Raw genomic sequence first — 20,963 nt, forward strand, 5'->3', positions numbered from 1 at the left:
AGCATTTCTTCAAGCCAAAGTTAGACTCTTTATACCAGTCTTATAACAATGACTGGGAATTAAAAGCAAAGCCAGACTCCATGTGCAGACAGCTGTTTCAGGGTATTTGCCCTTTATCAGTATACAGTAAGTCTCTGGCTTTGCTAGTAAAAGGCCTGAGATGGGGATCAGAAACTCTACCTTTTCTCCTTAGGGAGAGCACCTAAACGGTAAATGAGGAGACTCAAAGCCAGACTCCTACTGTATAACTTTAGTTTGAAGGAATGCTGTCTTCCAATAGGTGGCACTGTGCAGGTATTATTCCATCTCCCTTATTTGCATATTACCCAGACGAGCATAAGTATTATTTACACAGCACTCTATAGGAGGATGAGAATACTTGAAGCTTCTGAGTCCCAATGCAAAACCTGTAACAGGGCCCCTGTGTATAATGCTTTATTCATAGTACTGGGCTCCCTATATGGAGAAGAGAGGCCTTATGGGCCCCCTAATGCTCCTGGGCCTGGGTGCAACTGCATCCCTATAGTTAAGCCAGTGACTTGAATGTTGCAAAACATAAAATTTGTTGGTTTCTCTAAAGTGGCAGCAGCCAGGCACATGTCAGCTCACCCCTTCCCGTATATGTCCGATCTAGCTGGAACACAGTAACTCTTCTCAATAGTTCGGATCAATATATATGCTGCGCTCTCAGTAAAGTCTCAGGTACTCTCACTCAGACTGGCAGCTGCTGGGATTTCGCATCCACCCTCCATCTGCCCATGTTATGTGCAAGCTGGCTAGCTACACACACTCAACATACATTGTGCATACAACATACAGGGGATTAGCACATCTCTCACTGCAATTGGCCCATAATAAGTTTAATTTTGTATTCTGCTCTTGAAAATGAAAGCTGCTGGGCTGTGATTGGCCGCGGTGGGCAGGAAAGACAGTTTGCTGTATGACAGTTGTCATAAAACCGCGGCCAGGAAAGACAGTTTGCTGTATGACAGTTGTCATAAATCTTCCCAACAATGTTTTTCCTGCCATTTCTCATTTGTTTGTTTTTTTTTGGCCAAAAACGCTGTGTTGCAAGAGTGTCTATAGTAGAATGTTAGACAAACTATTGCATTTTGTTTGTGGCACTTTGGTGGCTTTTATTGCAATTTTTGGGGGGTCAGTTTTTTTTTTTCAAAACACAGCATGCTCTAGGTATTGCGGTTTTTCCATACACTCTGTAGGACATGAAAGTAACTAGATGGGAAAACTGCCATGAAAAATGCTTGAAATTCATGGCATTTTTTCAAATGTGTGTGAAAGAAGACTAAGGCTAACTTCACATGGGTGACGGCAATATCGCCCTCGCCATCCATGTGAAATCCCCGAGGATGTTTTCAATGGGAGACCCCGCATCATGTGTGCTTTGTACATAGTGCAATCCTGCCGCCAGCCCCATTTGAAACAATGGGTGGTGCAATGCGAGAGCACGCACATGATAGGACAATTTAATTTCCCCATCGCCATTGCAAAAAAAAAATCGCTTACGTTTATGACTAGAGATGAGCGAGCGTACTCGGAAAAGCACTACTCGCTCGAGTAATTTGCTTTATCCGAGTATCGCTGTGCTCGTCCCTGAAGATTCGGGTGCCGGCACGGAGCGGGGAGCTGCAGGGGAGAGCGGGGAGGAACGGAGGGGAGATCTTTCTCTCCCTCTCTCCCGCCCGCTCTCCCCTGCTCCCCGCTGTGACTCACCTGTCAGCTGCAGCGGCACCCGAATCTTCAGGGACGAGCACAGCGATACTCGGATAAAGCACATTACTCGAGCGAGTAGTGCTTTTCCGAGTACGCTCGCTCATCTCTATTTATGACCCTATTCAACAGAATGGGGCTCATATTTGTGCGGCTTGCACCGCACAAATCTTGTGCGATTTTTCTCGCCCGTTTGAAGCCTGCGTGAATCTCATGACAGTTTTGTGCATTGCGCGACGTTGCGGAACATCTTGTCTATTGTTTTCAATGGGACCTTCAAAGACATCGCATGCACTCACATGCCGTGTGAAAACAATGGTAAACTCTTGCGATCCTCTGATGTCTGCGAAACACGCGCCTGAGGATTGCAATTTCACAGAAGTGATGTGAGGTGTTTTTCAATAAAAAAAAGTTTTACAGAACCAGTCATGTGAATGAGCCCTTACTCACCTGGTAAATCCCCTGGTCTCTGGTAAATATTTTAACATCTAGCACAACCCCTTTAAGAGTGTAGTTGTTGTTTTGCTGTAAAGCTCATCCTGCGGTTCCATCTCAGGTAGTTATGTAAATGATGAGAGTTGTGGTGTGATTAGATGAACGATCTTGTCACCAGAGGCCCTAAAAGTGGTTCCCCCTTGGCCTATAAAAGGCTCTCGGATGCTCCTTGTGTGTAGTGACCTCTTCTTCCACTTGTTTAGAGCTTGTTGACCACTAGATGCCTCTACGACGCAGAGAAGAGATTCACCCCGTCTGAGAGGGGCACATTATTGGGATGTGAGAAGCTGATGAATTGTCCCCACCGGGCCGTTTTGACCAGACTGTTGGGAGGTGTTGGGATGGTTTTTATGAGACAATGAGTTCATATGCGCTGCGGAATAAGTTGGCGCTAAACAAATATAGATTATTATTATGTACAGTGTAAGTTATTTGTTTGACCTTGGAATATTTGCATAGGCAGTATATGATGGGCTTTTCTCTTCTCTAGTAAATATTAGTCTCACCCCCCCCCCCACCCCCCCCAAGTTTCATAGAGGAATGTTAGCCTTTTTCCAGCTAGAAAGCTGCTTGTATTCATAAGGATGAATGAGTCTTTTGTGCTGCCACATTGAAGCCACACAGTAGAGAATCATACATGTAGTGTCTGCTGAGGGGACCTTTCACATTGACTTACCATTAGACTTGGTACAAGAGCACTTATGCGCCATGAAAACTTTCCCTGCATCAGCAGCCTCCTGTCACTTTGGACTAGCTACATTGTATCGTTCTTACAGACTACAGTAGGTATAATGAAAACAAAGATCTGGTACCGTGTTAGCAAACATGTAAGTCATCTTCCGCTGTGAATCCACGGTAATATCTGCATGTGTTATCTGTGCATTTTGCTGCAGTTTTGGCAGGGGTTTTAGGCCTCATGAAAATAAGAATTACTCACCTCTCCGCAGGCTCCGGATCTTCCCTTCTTCGCGGCCTGATCTTCTCTCCGTCGCGGCCGGATCTTCTTTCTTTGGCCCGGTGGATGTGCTCGGCACGCCGGCTGCATGCCGCGCGCATGCGCCGGGCACATCCACCGGGCCGAAGAAAGAAGATCCAGCAGCGAAGAAGGGAAGACCCGTACCGTCCGGAGCAGGTGAGTTAAATTCTGGTGCAGGTCTCCCGCGGATCCGGACGGCTTCCATAGGCCTCAATAGAAGCCAGCGGGAGCCTTCCCCGCGGGAGACCCGCACCTAAATGGAGCATGTCCGGATTTTTTCCTGCACGCGGGACCCGCGCCTGCAGGGAAAAATGACATCCGCAGGTATTTAACTACCTGCGGGTATCTAATGCATCCCTATGGGGCGCGGATCCGTGTGCAGGAAAAACGCTCCGGATTTTAATTCATAATTTGCCCGTAGACATGAGGGCTTACTCTTCTCATTGCAAAGGATTAAATCTGGTGTGAAAATCTGTGGCATTGCTGAGACAGAAGGGAAATAAAATGTTAGCCGTCAAAAGGTATCATAAGCGCAACATACTTATTTCTCTTGAGAGCGATAAAAAATTTTGTGCCATTAACTAGGCCTTTTTGCACAACTATCAGCATATTTTACTGTTTCATCTCTTTGCACATTGCATGCGCATTTGTGCCGTGCCCCCCCAGTGTACCTTTAATGCGCAAATCTAGAAAGATAGAGTACGTTCTATGTTTTTTTTGGTGGCCAAAAATGGGCATGTGAACAAACCCACTGAAATCAATGGGTTCTATTGACTGCGTATGGCACCCGCATGTGTACCAATATGTACACATGAAGGAGCCCTAAGGACACTGAACGATATATCAAGTGAACGAGCGAATGATGTCAGAGTCGCTCGTGTGGCTTGTTTATACCAGCAGATACGTCGTTGGCTCGTTCAAACGAGAAACCGCTGAGTCATTCACTGAGAATGACCGAACAATCGTAATTTAAGCTGAATGATTCGTGAACGAGCCAACGATGATTTTTATGCCTGCATAAAATGAATGAAAAGTGAACGATTTATCGTTCGTTATTTGGTCATTGGCTGCATTTAGACTGAACGATTATTGATCATGTGAACGATAAACATTCCGTGTAAAAGAGCCTTAATGCATTACCAAACTTTACTCTTTTTAGGAGACAGAATGGGCGTGCGATGGATGTAACATTCCTCAGCATACCCTGATTTTCGCACAGATTTTCCCCGGCATGAAGGTGTACTTTTGGTGCATGGATCCATCTGACCATGCTGTACTTTTACGAATCCTGGCTTTTCACTTCAATCCATGAGGATGCTAGCTGTATTGTATGAACTTGAGCTGCCACTTCATTTGAAAATTCCATCATTTCTTTGGTTTTTTTTTTTTAAACGCTTCTTTTTGATTTTACATGTGAAACACACAATAATGGGTAAAGGAAGACGCACAGTTGGCCATAAGCACTACGTGTCTTTCAGTGGGTTGCCAATTTTGTCAGTATCTGCCAACAATCTAATGTCAGTGGGGCCTGGCAGACCCTCACCCAAGAAGGATCCAGCAGCATGGACTGGTCCTGCTTTTCTTTTTTCCATTCTGCTTTAGGACTCTTTTTCACACAGGAGAATTCGCGCAGCTAATATAGATGCGCAAAAAAAATGTTAGAACCAATGGCTTCCTATGGAAACGTTCAGAAGCAATTTTAGCCATGCAAAAAACTTGCACATAATAGGAAAGGATATTCACGCAACTCAAAAAGATAGGACCTGACCTACCTCTGGTGTGTGATGCACAGGAGTTTCCATACACTTCTATGGGAGCAGGATAAGAAGGGAGTGGAGGGAGTGCTGTCAAGCTGCTAAACCCAGAAACAGGTTTTAAATGTCAGCACGTGGATGAGAGGGACTCTCCGTGGGACTGGAGGGATATCCCCGCAGCTGGGAGAGAGATAGCAAGATGAATGGTGTTCCCGGGGAACCCCCTTAATCCCAGCGCTATGCCGGGTTCCCCTGCAGGTGTGAATAAGAAAATCTCCAGCATTGCAATGACTGGGTTCCCCTGTAGGAGAGAATAAGGAAGTCTCCAGCAGCGCAATGACGGGGTTCCCCTACAGCTTCTCTCGCCCCGCAGTGGGGATAATCCTCCAGCCCAGCTAAGCCCCATGGAAAAAGGAGTTCTCTCAGGGCTTTGCTTCATCTCTCTTGCCGGAGGATGAGAGTTCAATAAATCTCATCCACATGCTGGAGAAAAAAATCTGCAGCACAAATTGACTTGTGGTGCAGAATCAAAATCTGCAGAATGTCAATTTATGCTGCAGATTTCTCCACAAATGATTGCAATCTGCACTAAAACGCCCATAACACATGTGGAGGATTTGGATGCGGATTCAGACCAAAATCTACAAAAGATGAGGACATTCCGCAATGTAATAATAATCTTTATTTGTATAGCGCTAACTTATTCCGCAGCGCTTTCAAGAATGGGAGAACACAGACAGTACAACAAATACATGTCATATACAATCAGTTTGAAAGAAAGGGGTGGGGGTGATACAGGAGGTACAAGAGGGGGAATGAGGCATGGGGGAACACAGGTAGTACGGGATGTACATGTGGAAATCGGTTATTAGGAAGCAAATGGGGTGGGGGCAGTAAGGAGGTGCAGGGGTAGAGGTCGTATGTGATAAGTAGGGTGGAGGGTGTGGGGAGCTATAGGGAGGGGTGGGGGACTAGGTCAGGAGATTAGGTATGCCTCCCTGAAGAGGTGCGTTTTTAAGGTGCGTCTGAAGTTGAGTGCATCAGCGATTGTCCAAATGCCTTGGGGTAGAGCGTTCCAGAGGATGGGTGCTGCTCTGGTGAAGTCCTGAAGGCGAGCATGTGAGGTTGATATTAGAGGGGTGTTTAGTCTGAGTGTGTTAGTGGATCGGAGTGTGCGGGCTGGGTGGTGTACGGACAGGAGGGAAGCGATGTACGGTGGCGCGGCGCCATGGAAAGCATTGAGGGTGATGGGTTTAAATTTTCGCTCTGCAGTGGATGGGCAGCCAATGCAGCACCTGGCATAGTGCAGAGGCGTCTGAGTAACGGCTGGATAGAAAAATGAGTTTAGCTGCCGCACTTAGTATGGATTGGAGCGAGTCTGGTGCGGGGAAGGCCGACGAATGTCGGGAGTGGATGAGGGCAACAACAAGGGTCTTTCCGTGTCCGTGGTGAGTAACGGATGGATTTTAGCAATATTCCTGAGGAGCATGTTCGGGCCAGAGATTGGAGGAGGGGGAGGGTAAAGGACGGGTCAGACTCAAAAATTATCCATTTTTTTTCTCGATTGATTTCAATGGGGATTTTAAAAAAAAGGAAGCAAATGGTAAGGCTCTCACACAGGCGAGCACGGTATCCGCTGAGAAACACGTGACGAAAACGCGCTCGTCAACGTGCATTCTGAGATTCACGTTCATGTGAAAGTAGTCCAAGGCTTCCATTCCGCTTTTTTAACGGGAAAATAACACTGCAGACTGCGCTATTTTTCCGTCCAAAAAAATGAAAACCCGACGGACTGGAAGCAAACAGAAGCCTTTCACTGTCGCACCACAAATCGCTACATGAGGTTCTAGGAAATGATCCTGCAACTGCTCAACCATCCTAGAAAACGGCCAGTTTTGTGTGATAAAAATCTAAATAAATGCACGTTTACGTTGTTGATGTCACGGGGCTGTTGGGGTGTGATACGGCCCAAGATAGAACATTGTTGCATGAAAAATACACAGCCGTAAAATCAATGGGCTCTTATCACTGTGTAGTACGCACATCAGCGTCCTTGTACACAAGCCGATGACATCAGCGTCCGCTCGTGCCGCCTGTTTGTACCGGCAGATACATGGTTGGCTCGTGAGAGGGACGGAACGAGCGCTGGTTACACCGAACGATAAGGCTAATATCACACGGGCGAATGCAATGTAGGCTTGTGAAAAGCAGCCCGATATCGCGCTCGCCAATGTGTGATGTTCCCGCGGATGTGAGGCGTTTTTGTGTTAAAAATGCCTTGCATCACTTCAGGGAAATAGCGATCCTCCGGTGCGGAGTGTTCCCCTTGGAAAACATCACTTCGCATTCCCGCGTGATGCTAGCGGCCCCATTGAAAACTATGGGCAATGCGATGGAACGCCCAAAGATAGGACGTGCCGCAATTTTTTCCTGTGATGTGGTAAATGGGTGTGAACCCCACTCCAGAGAACGGGGTTCATATTTGGCATCTAGCAACGTATAAATCTCGTGTAACTTCCTCGGCCGGAGGCTACAAGCACATGAGCCCGAATCTCGTGTGCGCTGCGAGATGCACACAGCTTGCTCGGATACGAAATCCGTTCTTTTGAATGGCGTCATACACACGGGCGTTTTTTTAAAAAAATTTTCCCTCACAGTGAGGTTAAAAATCGTGGCGTGTCCCTTGGAACGCCTCGCCCATTGTTTTTAAAAAGACAGTCAAGCACATCGCAGGCCATGTGATGTGCCTGGCCGATTCTCCGTGCGCAGAACAAGCGCCAGAGGTTCGCAATTTCCCTGCGGCGATGAGGTGGTTTTGCATGAAAAACCCCTCGCATTGGTGGGTAAAACGCACAGTGACAAGCGCGCCATCAGGCTGGGTTTCTGCGCCCAATATCGCACTCGCCCGTGTGAAGGTAGCCTCAGCCAACCGTGATTTGTACGCCTGCGAACTATGATTATTGGTCAGTTGTTGGCCGCAGTCAGACCAAACGATTACCGTTCGCTGGTGGAACAGTAATGGTTCCGTTGACGAGACCCTATTGTAAGCTTCATCCTCCACTACACAGAGGTGCTGATGGACCCCTCACACAGGACGGGCTGATGGAAGCCGCCGCGGCCATTGTACAGCCCGCCTGTGTGTGAAGCGCCGCGCCATCTGCCGGTGACAACGGCGCATTACAGCTGAGGAGCTCCTCTGTTACCGGCAGATGGCGGCCCGCGGGGTACTCGGGAAGCAGTCGGGCTGAGGAGGACGGGGAGGGGAAGCTTCCCACAGTGTCAGTAGCCCGGCTCCGTCCCGTCCTCATGTGCCAGCCTCCTCTGTCCTAGGCACCAGCTCTACGTTGGCTCTGCACGGCGGCACCAGGAAGGGGCAGGGAGGAATGGCCCCTGCCACTATAGGAGGCTGCCTGCATGACAGGAAGACAGCTGAGCAGGTAGGTGTGTGTAGAGCTGGTAGGTGGTCGGGAGGTAGGTCCAGGCACAAGGGAGGACTGTAACCGGAGCTCCGGCCAGCAGCGAGTGGGAAGACGCCGGAGCGGTGACACTCCCCGCCGCACACTGCTGGCCGCCATCTGCTGGGGAGCTCTGGGGTCATGCTCAGTTCTACCACTAGATGGCGCCCGGCGTGTTGACTCCACGGTCGCAGCGATGAACGGTGCGCCGTGTATAGGTGTCCCCGTGAGTGCACCCTGGATAGGTGTCCCCCTGGGTTACAGCTGCCTGGGCTCTTAGTAATGTCCTGGCAGAGTGACATCCAGGTGATAGCAGTGTACTCCTGTGTCCTCCATGCTGTAGATGGACGTTATGGCCGTCGTGTATATATGGAACCATTAAACATCTTTGTAAGGCGGTGGCTCAGCGGACTACTGCCAGCGGGGCTCTAACCGCCAGGAGCGGAGAAGCCTCAGGCGTAACCCCTTACATGCCACAATCAATGGCAACTGCAGATGGTGGGGATCCCTCAGTGTGATTACAAAGTAGGATAGGTTCCCATGGCAGCCGCAAGCCTACTAGGCCCCGCCTCCCACAAAGCCTACTAGGCCCCGCCTCCCACAGAGCCTACTAGGCCCCGCCTCCCACAGAGCCTACTAGGCCCCGCCTCCCACAGAGCCTACTAGGCCCCGCCCCCCAGAGTCTAATAGGCTGCTGCCCTAGGCATAGTACAATGCAGTATCTAAGTAATGCAGTGTACTGTCCCAGCGACTGAACCTTCACATCATCCAGTCCCTGTGAGGGACCACGGGCTCCTTCACACTGGCGATCGCGATTTTCCTGCGAGAATATCGCAGTTGTGTTCTGGCTATTTATTTTTGAGCGTCAGAGATGCTTTTTCTTGTGAAAAATCATGCATCGCTGCCGCCTGCGATTGTTTTGCGCAAAAGTCAATAGGAGTTTCTAATGTTAAAAACGGATCGCATCACGCAAAAAACGCAGGCTTGTGTGTTGCGCTAAAAAGGGGGGAAACAGGCAAAACAAAGAAAAAAACTGCAAAACGCAGAAAGATGGTGCATGCTGCGATTTATATTTTTAATAGCGCCACATCACAAATAGGAAGTAAACCGTTGGTTTTCTAATTCTGCGTTTTCACTCTCTGGCATCGCACGTTTTTATCGTAAATATGAAAGCAGCCTTAGAAATAGCATCAAAAAAGTACAATAAAGCTTAACGTACGCCGGCCGCACACGAGTGTAATGTAATAGCGAATTACGCCTGCAATGTGCGTGCGCCGCGAATGGAATCCGTGAAAGCAGATGGATTTTCATTGACCCATTCGCACCTGTGTGTTTTCGTTGCGTATAATACGTGCGCAGCCTGCTGTATGTTACCGTGTATTACACGCGATGTTCTCTACGGGCGCGTAATAAACGCCGTATAGACGTAATTACATTGTATACGTGACGTCACTACAGAACAGGAAAATAAAAACAAAAAACTACGCACGACAGCGAGCGCGAGATACGTGTGTGAGATACGCTGCTGTGTGCAGTGCCAGCCCGGCTCACAGCGCTAAAACGCTCGGTATACGCAATGTCTTACCATACGTGTCACATGACCGCAGCGGATTCCATCTGTGAACACGGCCAGCGACGCTGCGTACGGGAGTAACTGTACTGCGGATGACCGCGGCGGCTCGCAGGTTCATCATCGTCTTTCTGCGCTGTCGCTTAGCGATGACGCGGGTACCCGCCGCCCATCCGCAGTGTTGGTTGTGTACGGGCTGCGGGTCGCACGCCTCCATTGACATCAGCGGGGGCCGCTCGCACGGAATCTGCGTTAAAAAAGAGCAAGCTGCGATTTTTCTTCCTCTTGTATAATGCGCAATTTGTACCTGTGAGTGTAAAGGAAAATTCGAAAATGCATGTCTTACAATGCCCGCGTTTTACCGCAGATCGTCCGAAATTCAAATCCGGTCGTGCGAGGCTGGCCTTAATGAAAAAAAAATACAGTTTGAAATAAATATTCATTTTTTTTCCCCACAAAAACCCTTAAACGGATAAAATACCAAAGTTTTTTTTTTTGTTTTAAAAAGCCGCGCATCGTCAGTATTACCACATTCGTAGCCACCCAGGCAGGGGAAAGAATTTCGCACATAGTGAACGCCATAAAAATAATTAAAAAAACTAACGCAGCAATTGCTGTTTTTCTTTTATTCTCCTCCCAAAAAAACAGTTGAAAACAACCCAAAACTCACCTGTACCCCAAAATAGTAGCAATAAAAACCCCAAGATCCCACGCCGCTGCGCCGCCGGGAAAGTATCAGCGTTGTGGGTCTTAGAATGCGGCGACGCAGAGTCCGTTGGTTTTCTTTAACTCCTTCCCGCTATATGATGTACGGTTACATCCTGCAGTGTCGGGGTATGAATGGAGATCGCGCAGCGACATACATTGCGTGTGCCAGCTGTGTCCTAGCAGCAACAGCTGCAATCGGCCGCACGGCTGTTTACCCTTTAAATTTCGCTTTCAGTTCTGACAGTGGCATTTAAATCCCCCGAATGATGCTCGGGGGGGTGGGGTCCCACACGGCCCCCCACAATGAGATGTCATGACAGCCGGGGACCTTCAGAAAGGCCTCAGGGCTGTGATGGCAGAATGCCTATCAACCCATCCTTGTGGGGTAGCTTGATATAGTGCCTGCTATGGCATTACATTATACTGCAGGAGTGACCAAAGCACTGCATGTTGTGGTCCCTTAGGGGGGCTAAAAAAGAAAGTAAAAATAAGAACAATAAAGTTTTACTAATTAAAAAAAAAAACCTGCCATATGTACAATAAAAGATTCTAAATAGTAAAATAAAACACATTTGGTATCGCCGCGACCGTAAAAGTCCGATCTGCCAAAGTAGCGCTTTATTTACCTCACAATGAACGTCGTCAGCAAAAAAACCCCACCAAAAGTGCACTCTTATGTTCACCCTGTCTACAAGAAGAGGAATCACAGTGGTATAGAGATCTATATATTTAAAGTCAGAGACCCTTCACAGATATAGATATTAAAACTTAATAACTTTTATTACATAATTATAAACGTGGGCTCACATATAACACAGACATTGAGACAATACAAAAAGGTAACACAAATGATAACGGATCGCCCCTGGCTGGTGATCGTGTAGGGGAGCAGATCTAGATAATTCAGGGAGATTGTTAGGATTTTATTTATTCGCTCTCCGGTATGCTTAAGACGTCGTGGATAAATATATACGAGTCTTTGAAGTACCGCTAATAAAGATAGATGATAGAGAATTTTTGTGTAGTAGTTGGGCCCAGAATTGAGTCCCACAGTTCACAAAAATATGTACCCATGATCTGGATTATGATTTTCTCCAGCAGGCTTTTGGGGTATTTTGTCGCTTTCCTAATTATATATTGTGTGCACACTTCGTCGACCAGAATCAGACACAAATGCTTGTCTAAAACCGGGAGAGTCTCTACAATGTGTAGAGGCTCAGGCCTTTTATTATAACACATGACAACCGCCCTTTAATGGGCGTGCAACAGATTACATCAGTAACATATAAGATTCTCATTTGTCGGATCATATAGAATCCCCCACCTCTCTGCCCACCCCCTTCCAAGTGTTGAGGCAGCATGGACTTTTGTCCTAGCTGAAGTCATCTCCCTGTAGTGATGAATCATTGTTTACCTAGCTTCAGGATGAGGAGTGGAAGGGGGCTAGGTAAACACTCAGTATTAAACACAGGATATACACGACACTATGGCCCTTTAACTCTTAGAAACTGGTTGAGCAACTTCTATGTACTTAGAGCAAATACATCACCCATCCATTGGCTAGCAAATACCATGATTAGATTGTGTGTGTCCTTTAGACTCCACAGAGCTTAGAGTCATTACAACAGCAAAATACATTTGGGTTATATTAATCGATAGACATTTTATAAATAATCATCATGTCTATCACAATCCCCCCTTAAAATGTCTATCCTCTAATTCGCTATCTAATTTTCACAGTTTTCTGCGCCTATAACTGGAGCGCGTTGAAGGTTCGTTTTAGGGTCTTCAAGGGGGTGTAGGACTTGTCCACTCCTTCTGGGGATGCATCCAGCAAACTCATGGTGGGAGCGGCTTTTCCAGCATCAGTTTCACAGGTCTCTCTGACACAGGGGATAACACAGCAGACTAGAACAGAAAAGGTAACCATCAGTTCACATACAACAGCGACGCCCGTCTGTGCCAGGATCCTTTACCACCCGCTCATCCATGGCGAGTGCTGGTCCCAAAAGTTAGCTCTTTTTAGTTAGTGCGGTCAGCTTCTTAATGACAACTGCGTCTTTACCCGCGGGTCACGTGTCGTCTAGGATGTAGGTACAACAAGTCTCCCCTATCATCTTACAGACACTCCCCTTTTTAGCTAAAGTCATATCTAAGGTCACTCTATTTTTAAAAAAAGTCATAGTCGAGGTAGGTCCTATTGGTCGACTAGTCCCTATAAGGCGTCTCTAGTATAATTTATAAACCACTGCTAATTATAATAAACATAATTAATCCAGTCAACATTTATTTACCCTAATGATCAGGAAAATGGACTCGAATCTAGTTTTAACTTGATCTCTAATTTTTAAAACTTGTCAGGTACCCCCCTTGGCTATCCTATGACGTCAATTTATACGTGTAGATCAAAACTACCACCAGGGGTCTCTCTTCTCGCTCTAGCATAAAGTAGTGTGCACAGGCACGCACGGTGTGGGACTCCCTAATCTTCACCCACACCAATGTCCCTCCTGGAGATAGTCCTAATGGTGAACACGTCCAAGTCGCCTCACCCTTGCGTCAGGGTTTTCCCACTGCCCGTAAGTCCCTACTCCTAGGAGGGGGGGGATCCCTACCTCACCTCAGAGGGAGGCCATGGATTCCCTGGGCTCATTTCCGGGCATCCATACCCTCTATCTGTACAAGTTAACACCCCACAGGGTGTGCCCTCGCCGGAACCTAAGGTCTTCTGCACTATCCCTTGGCAAATGGGAATTCCACTGACAATCCATCTTAGGAGATCGGGGCAGGCGCAGTACTAGTACATTTCTCCTTTTCTTTGGTAGCGTACGTGGTTGGCATTATCAGAACTGGCTCTTCATCTTTTTCAAACAAGGGAAACGTTAGTGTCTGACAGGATGTGGAGGAGCATAAGGGCTTTACTAAGGCACACTCCCCTGTCCAATTACCCTCCAGGCGGGTCCTCTACCTCATGTCTCCACAAAGCCAGTAAACGTCTCCTAAGGACTGGACCTGATTCTGCATCTATTCCCCTCCTATCATACTGTAGGAGGAGCAATACCCGTTGACGAGTTCCCCAAAAATCTCCCTCCACCCTGCCTATTTGCCTGGCAGGTGTAGTTTCCAGGGTAGTCAGTAATACTCTCTCCGGTGCAAAACACTTAAGTAGTTATAGAGTATTCCTTCTTCCATTTCTCACGGACAGTGTAATTAGCGGAAATGTTCGTGAAGAGACTAACAAACCACTCTTCAGCATCTACAGGGAGATTTAGGGGGACCATCCCCGAGTGTAGTCGGGCACTACCGCACACGCAACAGTTAGACCTGTTGCTCCTGTTAGCATTGTACCTCATCAACTCCAACCAGAGATTCTGGTCAGAGTAGCCAGTCGCTACTGTCAAGGTGTCCTCAAAAGGTAGGGTTGGCTATGATCATCATGTTCGTCAAGGTCTTTATCTTACGGCGGAGGGGGTTAATTATGGGCACGGGACTAAGTGAAGGCTTCCATTCGGATGCATCTACCATACCCCTTATTTTAAACTTCCCTAAGGGATCTGTCCTCCCGTACCGGTATGTCCCCAGACTATAAGTCTCCCTGTCCCCTGGGCTTGGATCTCCCATGGTTAATGTAAAAACCGTATTAAAACCAAGCAACATACTAAGTTCAGCCTTCCAATACCTGCTGTCCTTATTATTCTCAAGGAGGGTTATACGACTAATTAGGGATTTCCCGCTCCTATCTTTCTTATTTAAGGCACTTCGCGGTTTATAGGACTAGTCTGTTCCTGCGTTCCATCCCACTAATCCCCAATAACGGCAGTCTTCTCCCCAGACGTTATCAGTGGCACGAACATATTGTATTCCCCGGGTATATGAGTCATATAACCAGCTGGACTGAGCTAAATCTGGCCTGCGGTGGGATCTTGTGCCTAGACACGGGACCACAGTACAATAGTCGAAGGAATATGCGGCTACTTGAGCATTGAACGAGTTATACTAGAAGGTAACCATACCCTCATATTCTTCCGACTAAGGATTCCAGTTGCCACCCTCCTCTCTCACTAGCCCTAACCAGAGTAATGTCTTTGGCACAACTAAGATTGGTCTCCCGGATCTGAAGCTTTCTTACAGTATAAAGCATGGATCCATGTAAGTCTTTCGGCTAGTTTCACAGCTGTGGCAGTAGTCAGAAGCACCTGGTAGGGGCCATCAAATCGGGGCTCAAGAGGGTGCTTCCTGAGGAACTTCTTGACGCACACCCAATCCCCAGGCTGCAAGATATGTGTCCCAGTGTCTGCCTCTGAGTCTGGAAGAGAACACCTGTGCATAGGCTTTGGTTAGTTCTTTAACAACGGAAATCACATACTTAGTCAACACATCAGATTGTAATTGTAACTACTGAGGATAGTAACAACCTAGCCTTGGGGCTAGCCCAAACAATCTCGTAGGGAGATAATGTATAATCCCCCCTGGGTTCATATCTAACACTGTATAAGGCTATTGGATGACAGTCTTTCCAAAGTGGCGTCATTTTTAAGTATCTTACTTTTTAGCGTGCCACTACGTCTCTCCACCTTTCCACTACTCTAAAGATGGTAGAGTATGTAAAAGGCCTGGGATACACCCAGAGCAGACATGACATGTTACATTCACCTGCGAAGTTTATACCTCTGTCTGACTCTGAATCACTTCTGGTACCCCATATTCACAGTTTACCTCGTTCATGAGCTTCTTTGCGGTTACCTACTTGTTTACCTTGGTAACAGGGTCGGCCTCCAACCTGCAAAGACATCAACAACAACAAGCACGTATTCATACTTCCCAACAAGTGGGAGCTGAACGTAGTCAATTTGCGATCCCTGAAATGGGTAGAGTGGTCCCGGCAAGTGTGATGTGGCAAATTTACTTCTGCCCTGACTCACCTATGGCATAGATCATGCTAAACCGGACAAATGATGCAGCAGCTACAGAGAACCCAGAAGTCGCCCAACCTCTTTCAAGCGTCGTCGTCAGTGCTGCTTTACTAGGTGGGTCTTTGCGTCCATCAGCTGGGCCATCATGGGATACAGGAACTGTGGTGGGCAAGTGCTGTTGACCGTTCACCACACGCTGTCCTGTTTCTGCTGCTCCCATATTAGTCCATTTATTCTTTTCTTCCTTGCTGGCTTGTAACTGTAAAAGTCTTTTAGCATATCAAAGTCCAAAGTTTTTGTCAATGTCCAAAGTTTTTTACCACTGACTCATGCTGTCAGTATCTTTCTTCTTTCTTCCACGGCTTGAGGGCCGCTGCCTTTGCTGCGCTGTCAGCGAGGGTGTCGTCTCTCGCCTCTCCAGTGTAGGAATCGGTGCGAACTCTCAACTCTGTCAGGTAGAAGCAGGGCCTCCATGCGACTCTGTACCGCTGCACCATTCTCAATTGGTTGTCCTGTTGAGGTAAAAACTGTCTGGCCTTCCATATTGGGCCGTAATCATGAGCTATGCCAAATGCATACCAGGAGTCAGTGTAAAGGGTTGCCGTCTTACCTCTCGCCACTCTACACGCCTCAGTGAGGGCCTTCAATTCCGCTTCTTGTACTGTGACATGCGGAGGCAGAGCTTCTGCTTCTAGGACATCTTGTTGTGTGACCACTGCATATCCGATGTGGAGTCATCAGTCCTCACCCTGGTACCATCTGCAAAAAGCTCAACATATGCATTATCAACAGAGGTTCTGATAACTGTTTGCATACCTGCAGTTTCTTACTGAATTAGTACTAAATAATCGTGCTGATGTTCTATTTCACATGGCTCGGAATCTTGTTATCTTATTCCATTTATATATATATTTTTTTTTCAAACCCAATAGCTGATCTACAACACCTAGATCATCTATGGCCCAGATCACCTCTGCCTCCCCCCTTTCGAAGCGGAATACTCAATGGAAAAAGAGTCATTGCGTTCAAACTAGTAAACCAAGAGGCACAAAAACAAGCACTTTGTAGGTCAAGGTGACATTGTATACAGCGAAGTCTGAGCGAAAATCTCCTTACAAAAAAAAAATGTTGTTTTTTTTATTTCAGGTCGCAGTTAGCATTTTTTACCACAAGGGGGCGCCACACAATTCAAATTTTACGTCACCCAGTGTAATAGTATTTCAGGGTATGGCCAGCGTTTAGCTTTTACTCTCCTGTCGGAATATAATTATAGCTTTAGTGTAGACTGACACTAGAATACACCAAAGACTTAAAGAAAAACTAAAGAATACGGATGAATTAACATCCTACTCTGGGCAATTCAGTCCCTCTTTCTTCACATAAAAAGTAAAATTACTTCACCAAATTGCATGAAAAAGTTTGCTGGGTGACTATAGGGAAATTATTTCATCTGTAGGAGCCTTCCATAACATCATCGGTCTGAGTATCCATTGGAGAAGCGGGCAGTGGAAAACAGAGCCCCTGGGAACATGAGAGAGCGTCCCCTGTCATGTATTCCTGGTCTTTGCCCCCCATGCATCAACTCCAACCTTCCATGCACTATAAACCAGCTTAGTCATCTACTATGTCCCAAGCTGCATCTCCACAAAGGTTTGTTTCCCTGAACTTATCACACATCCAAAGTGGCCACATCTTGGAGCGTAACAAAGTCTGGTCAAACAAAACCTTACTTCAGACAATCATGATGTTAGCACTGGATACAGTGGCATTGGGAAATATAGGCCTCCCAAGTGCAGCAAAATGGCTGCCAGAGGCAGAAAGGGGCGGGGCTACAAATCTCCCAGGTGAGGCAAAATGGCCGCTGGAGGACCGGGCGGGCCAGGGGCAGCAGCACTTCCAGGTGAGGCAAGATGGCCGCTGGAGGAGGAAGGGGCGGGCCCAGGTCCTGTCCCGGATGGGGAGGGACCGGAAGTAACATCACACACCCTGAAAGTGAGCACATGGGGGGAAGTAACTTCAGGGTGGGGGCAGGCCTCACTACATTTACTGCAGAGTCACAGTATGTTGGATTGTAAACATTGCAAGCACGGCCGCCATTACAGGGAGGGGCTGTAGTCAACACAAAGACATTACATTGTTCATAAGCAATACACATACCCCCCTACATGCTTTCCCCTCTTCAATCTCTCAACTACATTATACCTCCTCCTAGCAATCTAAAAACACCTTTCTTTCTGCTAGGCTTCCTGCTCATCTTCTGTAAACTTTCTACAGCCTATCTTATCTGTCCATACACATTTCTGCTTATCTGTCCATGACCTAACATTTCTTTCTGCAACTTTTCCTGGTCCTTTCCCATTGTTCAGTAACCAAATCACAAGCTCTATGACCTTTGTCCTTGCTCACTTTGCTCAACCCTATTCTATTCGAAGACACAGTAGTGTTTCTCTTGTAAAATCTGCTTTCTTAAAATTCTTCCCATATAACCTCTCTTTCCCACTCAGAATTATAATGCACATTACACATTAATTCTACAAAACACAGGGAACGACAAAGTAAACAGAAAGGGTTAATTGGAAAAAGCTTTCAGTTCACTCTTATCAGCAGCCCTCCCCCCAACAATAAACACTGCACATTCTTTCTATAGTACCAAACAGACGGGATTACTGGAGAATACCCACAACGGCTCAGGGTATATATATATCTCATCTACCTTTATATCAACCCAAGGTCTACTAGCAATCCCGAAGAGCACTTCCTGTACACGTCCTAGACAGGACATTTTAGCTATACACAGAGACTGACGATTATTTTCAATGACCAAGAGTTTTCTGGAGCCAGCCGTCACACAACGGCTATACTTCATACCTTTTCACATATGAGAACATAACACGCTCAATCATAAAATGTAAATATACGTATCATAAATCTTCCTAACCTCACACTAGTTTTACCTAGGAGCACGTGTCTCTGGCGTGTTCCCTCAGACTTAAACAGCCGAGTCCGCCCTTCTGACACATTAACCCTCACAGAATTTATCTCTTGGTCTTGTATAAACAATTTTTAACCGTCTCAGACACAACAGCATACACAGCGTACAAAATACCCCTAGACAGGTAACGTGGTGGTTTTTCCGAGTGGACAGAACTAGAGTTATTACCTGTCTTTCAGTGAAGGTCCAGTCTGGATCAGGAACAGGCAGAAAAGCAGTCAGAACCCAGCTCACATCGGTAGATTTACATAAAGCAATCTTACCGTGTTCTGTAGATTTTCGGGCCCCTGAGTTCTGCGTGCCATCTGCCGATCTCTGTACGTTCCAGGCTGTGACCTCACAGATCCACTCGCTCACCCAGGGACTCCACTGATCTGGATTATGATTTTCTCCAGCAGGCTTTTGGGGTATTTTGTCGCTTTCCTAATTATATATTGTGTGCACACTTCGTCGACCAGAATCAGACACAAATGCTTGTCTAAAAGCGGGAGAGTCTCTACAATGTGTAGAGGCTCAGGCCTTTTATTATAACACATGACAACCGCCCTTTAATGGGCGTGCAACAGATTACATCAGTAACATATAAGATTCTCATTTGTCGGATCATATAGAATCCCCCACCTCTCTGCCCACCCCCTTCCAAGTGTTGAGGTGGTATGGACTTTTGTCCTAGCTGAAGTCATCTCCCTGTAGTGATGAATCATTGTTTACCTAGCTTCAGGATGAGGAGTGGAAGGGGGCTAGGTAAACACTCAGTATTAAACACAGGATATACACGACACTATGGCCCTTTAACTCTTAGAAACTGGTTGAGCAACTTCTATGTACTTAGAGCAAATACATCACCCATCCATTGGCTAGCAAATACCATGATTAGATTGTGTGTGTCCTTTAGACTCCACAGAGCTTAGAGTCATTACAACAGCAAAATACATTTGGGTTATATTAATCGATAGACATTTTATAAATAATCATGTCTATCACACCCACGTCCAAATGATAGAGATTTGATTATTTAGATAATTATGCGGTACGTGAGTGATGTAGAGGTACCCAATTGTAACACAATGTTATAGTGCACATCAATAGTGCTAAACAAGAGGGCTCAGAAGGCTCGACGCGTTTCCCTGTCCTGATACAGGACAGTTCCTCAGGAGCGACGGTGATTGTCACCATAAGCTAATGTGTAGTGGTTATGCAATAAACCAATAGTTGCCGGGGTTCGGTAATTAATCAAGTCCTTGTATCAAGTAGTGGGACCCAATTTTGGGTAATACCACCTGCTTGATATTTTGCGTAAGTCACGGTACTACTTTAATATTATAGTTTCCGGCGCGGTGTCTGTGTTGTCACCACTGTCGGATTTCCCAGGTGTGCACACCCTAAAGGGAAACTCAGTTGGTGCTGAATTATAACCTAGTTTGCTCCAACCCTTCTGTGGGTAGATCAGATCACACCCCAGACGAGGGATAAAAGGAGCTTCACACCTCTAGGTCCAGGCTGGTCACTCAATGCATCATTGATGCTATACGGTGACCCCCTGGAGTATCACTGATGTAATAATCAGTATGGTGTTCCCAACTGTCTAAAGATTTCTTCAGATAGACACGGGTTAATGTAGCACCTGTTCGCTTAGACTAAAGGTTAGTTTGTCTAATACGACCCTCTAGTGGCTGCTATAACAACTAATACTCTGCAGTTAATGAAAATCCACTGGCACACAGGTTGGTATGACCCCGGTCTATGTATGATACCGGTCTGTCACGCCATTCTATGCTCTTCCTGTTGGGATTTTACTATGTCTCATTAAAGCCGTACTTACAGCCGTGTGGACCATATAAAATGAAATAAAGAGAACCAAGAAGCGCAAAGCTTGTACATTTACGTTTTTCTATATATATGCATAAAAAATGGATGAATATCACACACAAAAAAAAATCACTTCTGATATACTTTTTATGTGATTGCTTTGTTCTGCATCATTTTCCTATACAGACCGCTACCAAAGGAGAAAAAATGTTTTACAACGTTGTCCTGTAGGGCTGTGTGTGCAGTAGTATAATGGGATCCTAGAATGGTAGAGTTGGAAGGGACCTCCAGGGTCATCGGGTCTAACCCCCTGCTCAGTGCAGGATTCACTAAATCATCACAGACAGATATTTGTCCAGCCTTTGTTTGAAGACTTCTATTGAAGGAGAACTCCCCACCTCCCGTGGTAACCTGTTCCACTCATTGATCACTCTCACTGTCTAATATATAATTTGTGTCTCCTCCCATTTAGTTTCATCCCAACTGCTTCTAGTCTTTCCTTGTACAAATGAGAATAGGGCTGATCCCTCTGTACTGTGACAACCCTTCAGATATTTGTAGAC

General features: G+C 46.5%; 1 protein-coding gene across 2 annotated transcripts in view; it reads left to right on the top strand.

The window, feature by feature from the left end:
- The window catches only part of PSD3 (pleckstrin and Sec7 domain containing 3), a 562,110-nt gene that overhangs the window by 138,888 nt on the left and 402,259 nt on the right, over positions 1-20,963 (top strand). Inside the window, exon 1 of one of the 2 annotated variants that reach the window (XM_066574145.1) lies at positions 8,180-8,390. The exons of the other annotated variant lie outside the window; for it this stretch is intronic. Within the exon in view, the coding sequence (XP_066430242.1) occupies positions 8,337-8,390 (54 nt within the window). The 5' untranslated portion in view covers positions 8,180-8,336. Of the gene's footprint in view, positions 1-8,179; positions 8,391-20,963 lie in introns of those variants that run through there. 2 annotated transcript variants of the gene reach the window in all.

This window comes from Eleutherodactylus coqui, chromosome 7, assembly GCF_035609145.1.
Source record: "Eleutherodactylus coqui strain aEleCoq1 chromosome 7, aEleCoq1.hap1, whole genome shotgun sequence".
NCBI lineage: Eukaryota > Metazoa > Chordata > Amphibia > Anura > Eleutherodactylidae > Eleutherodactylus > Eleutherodactylus coqui.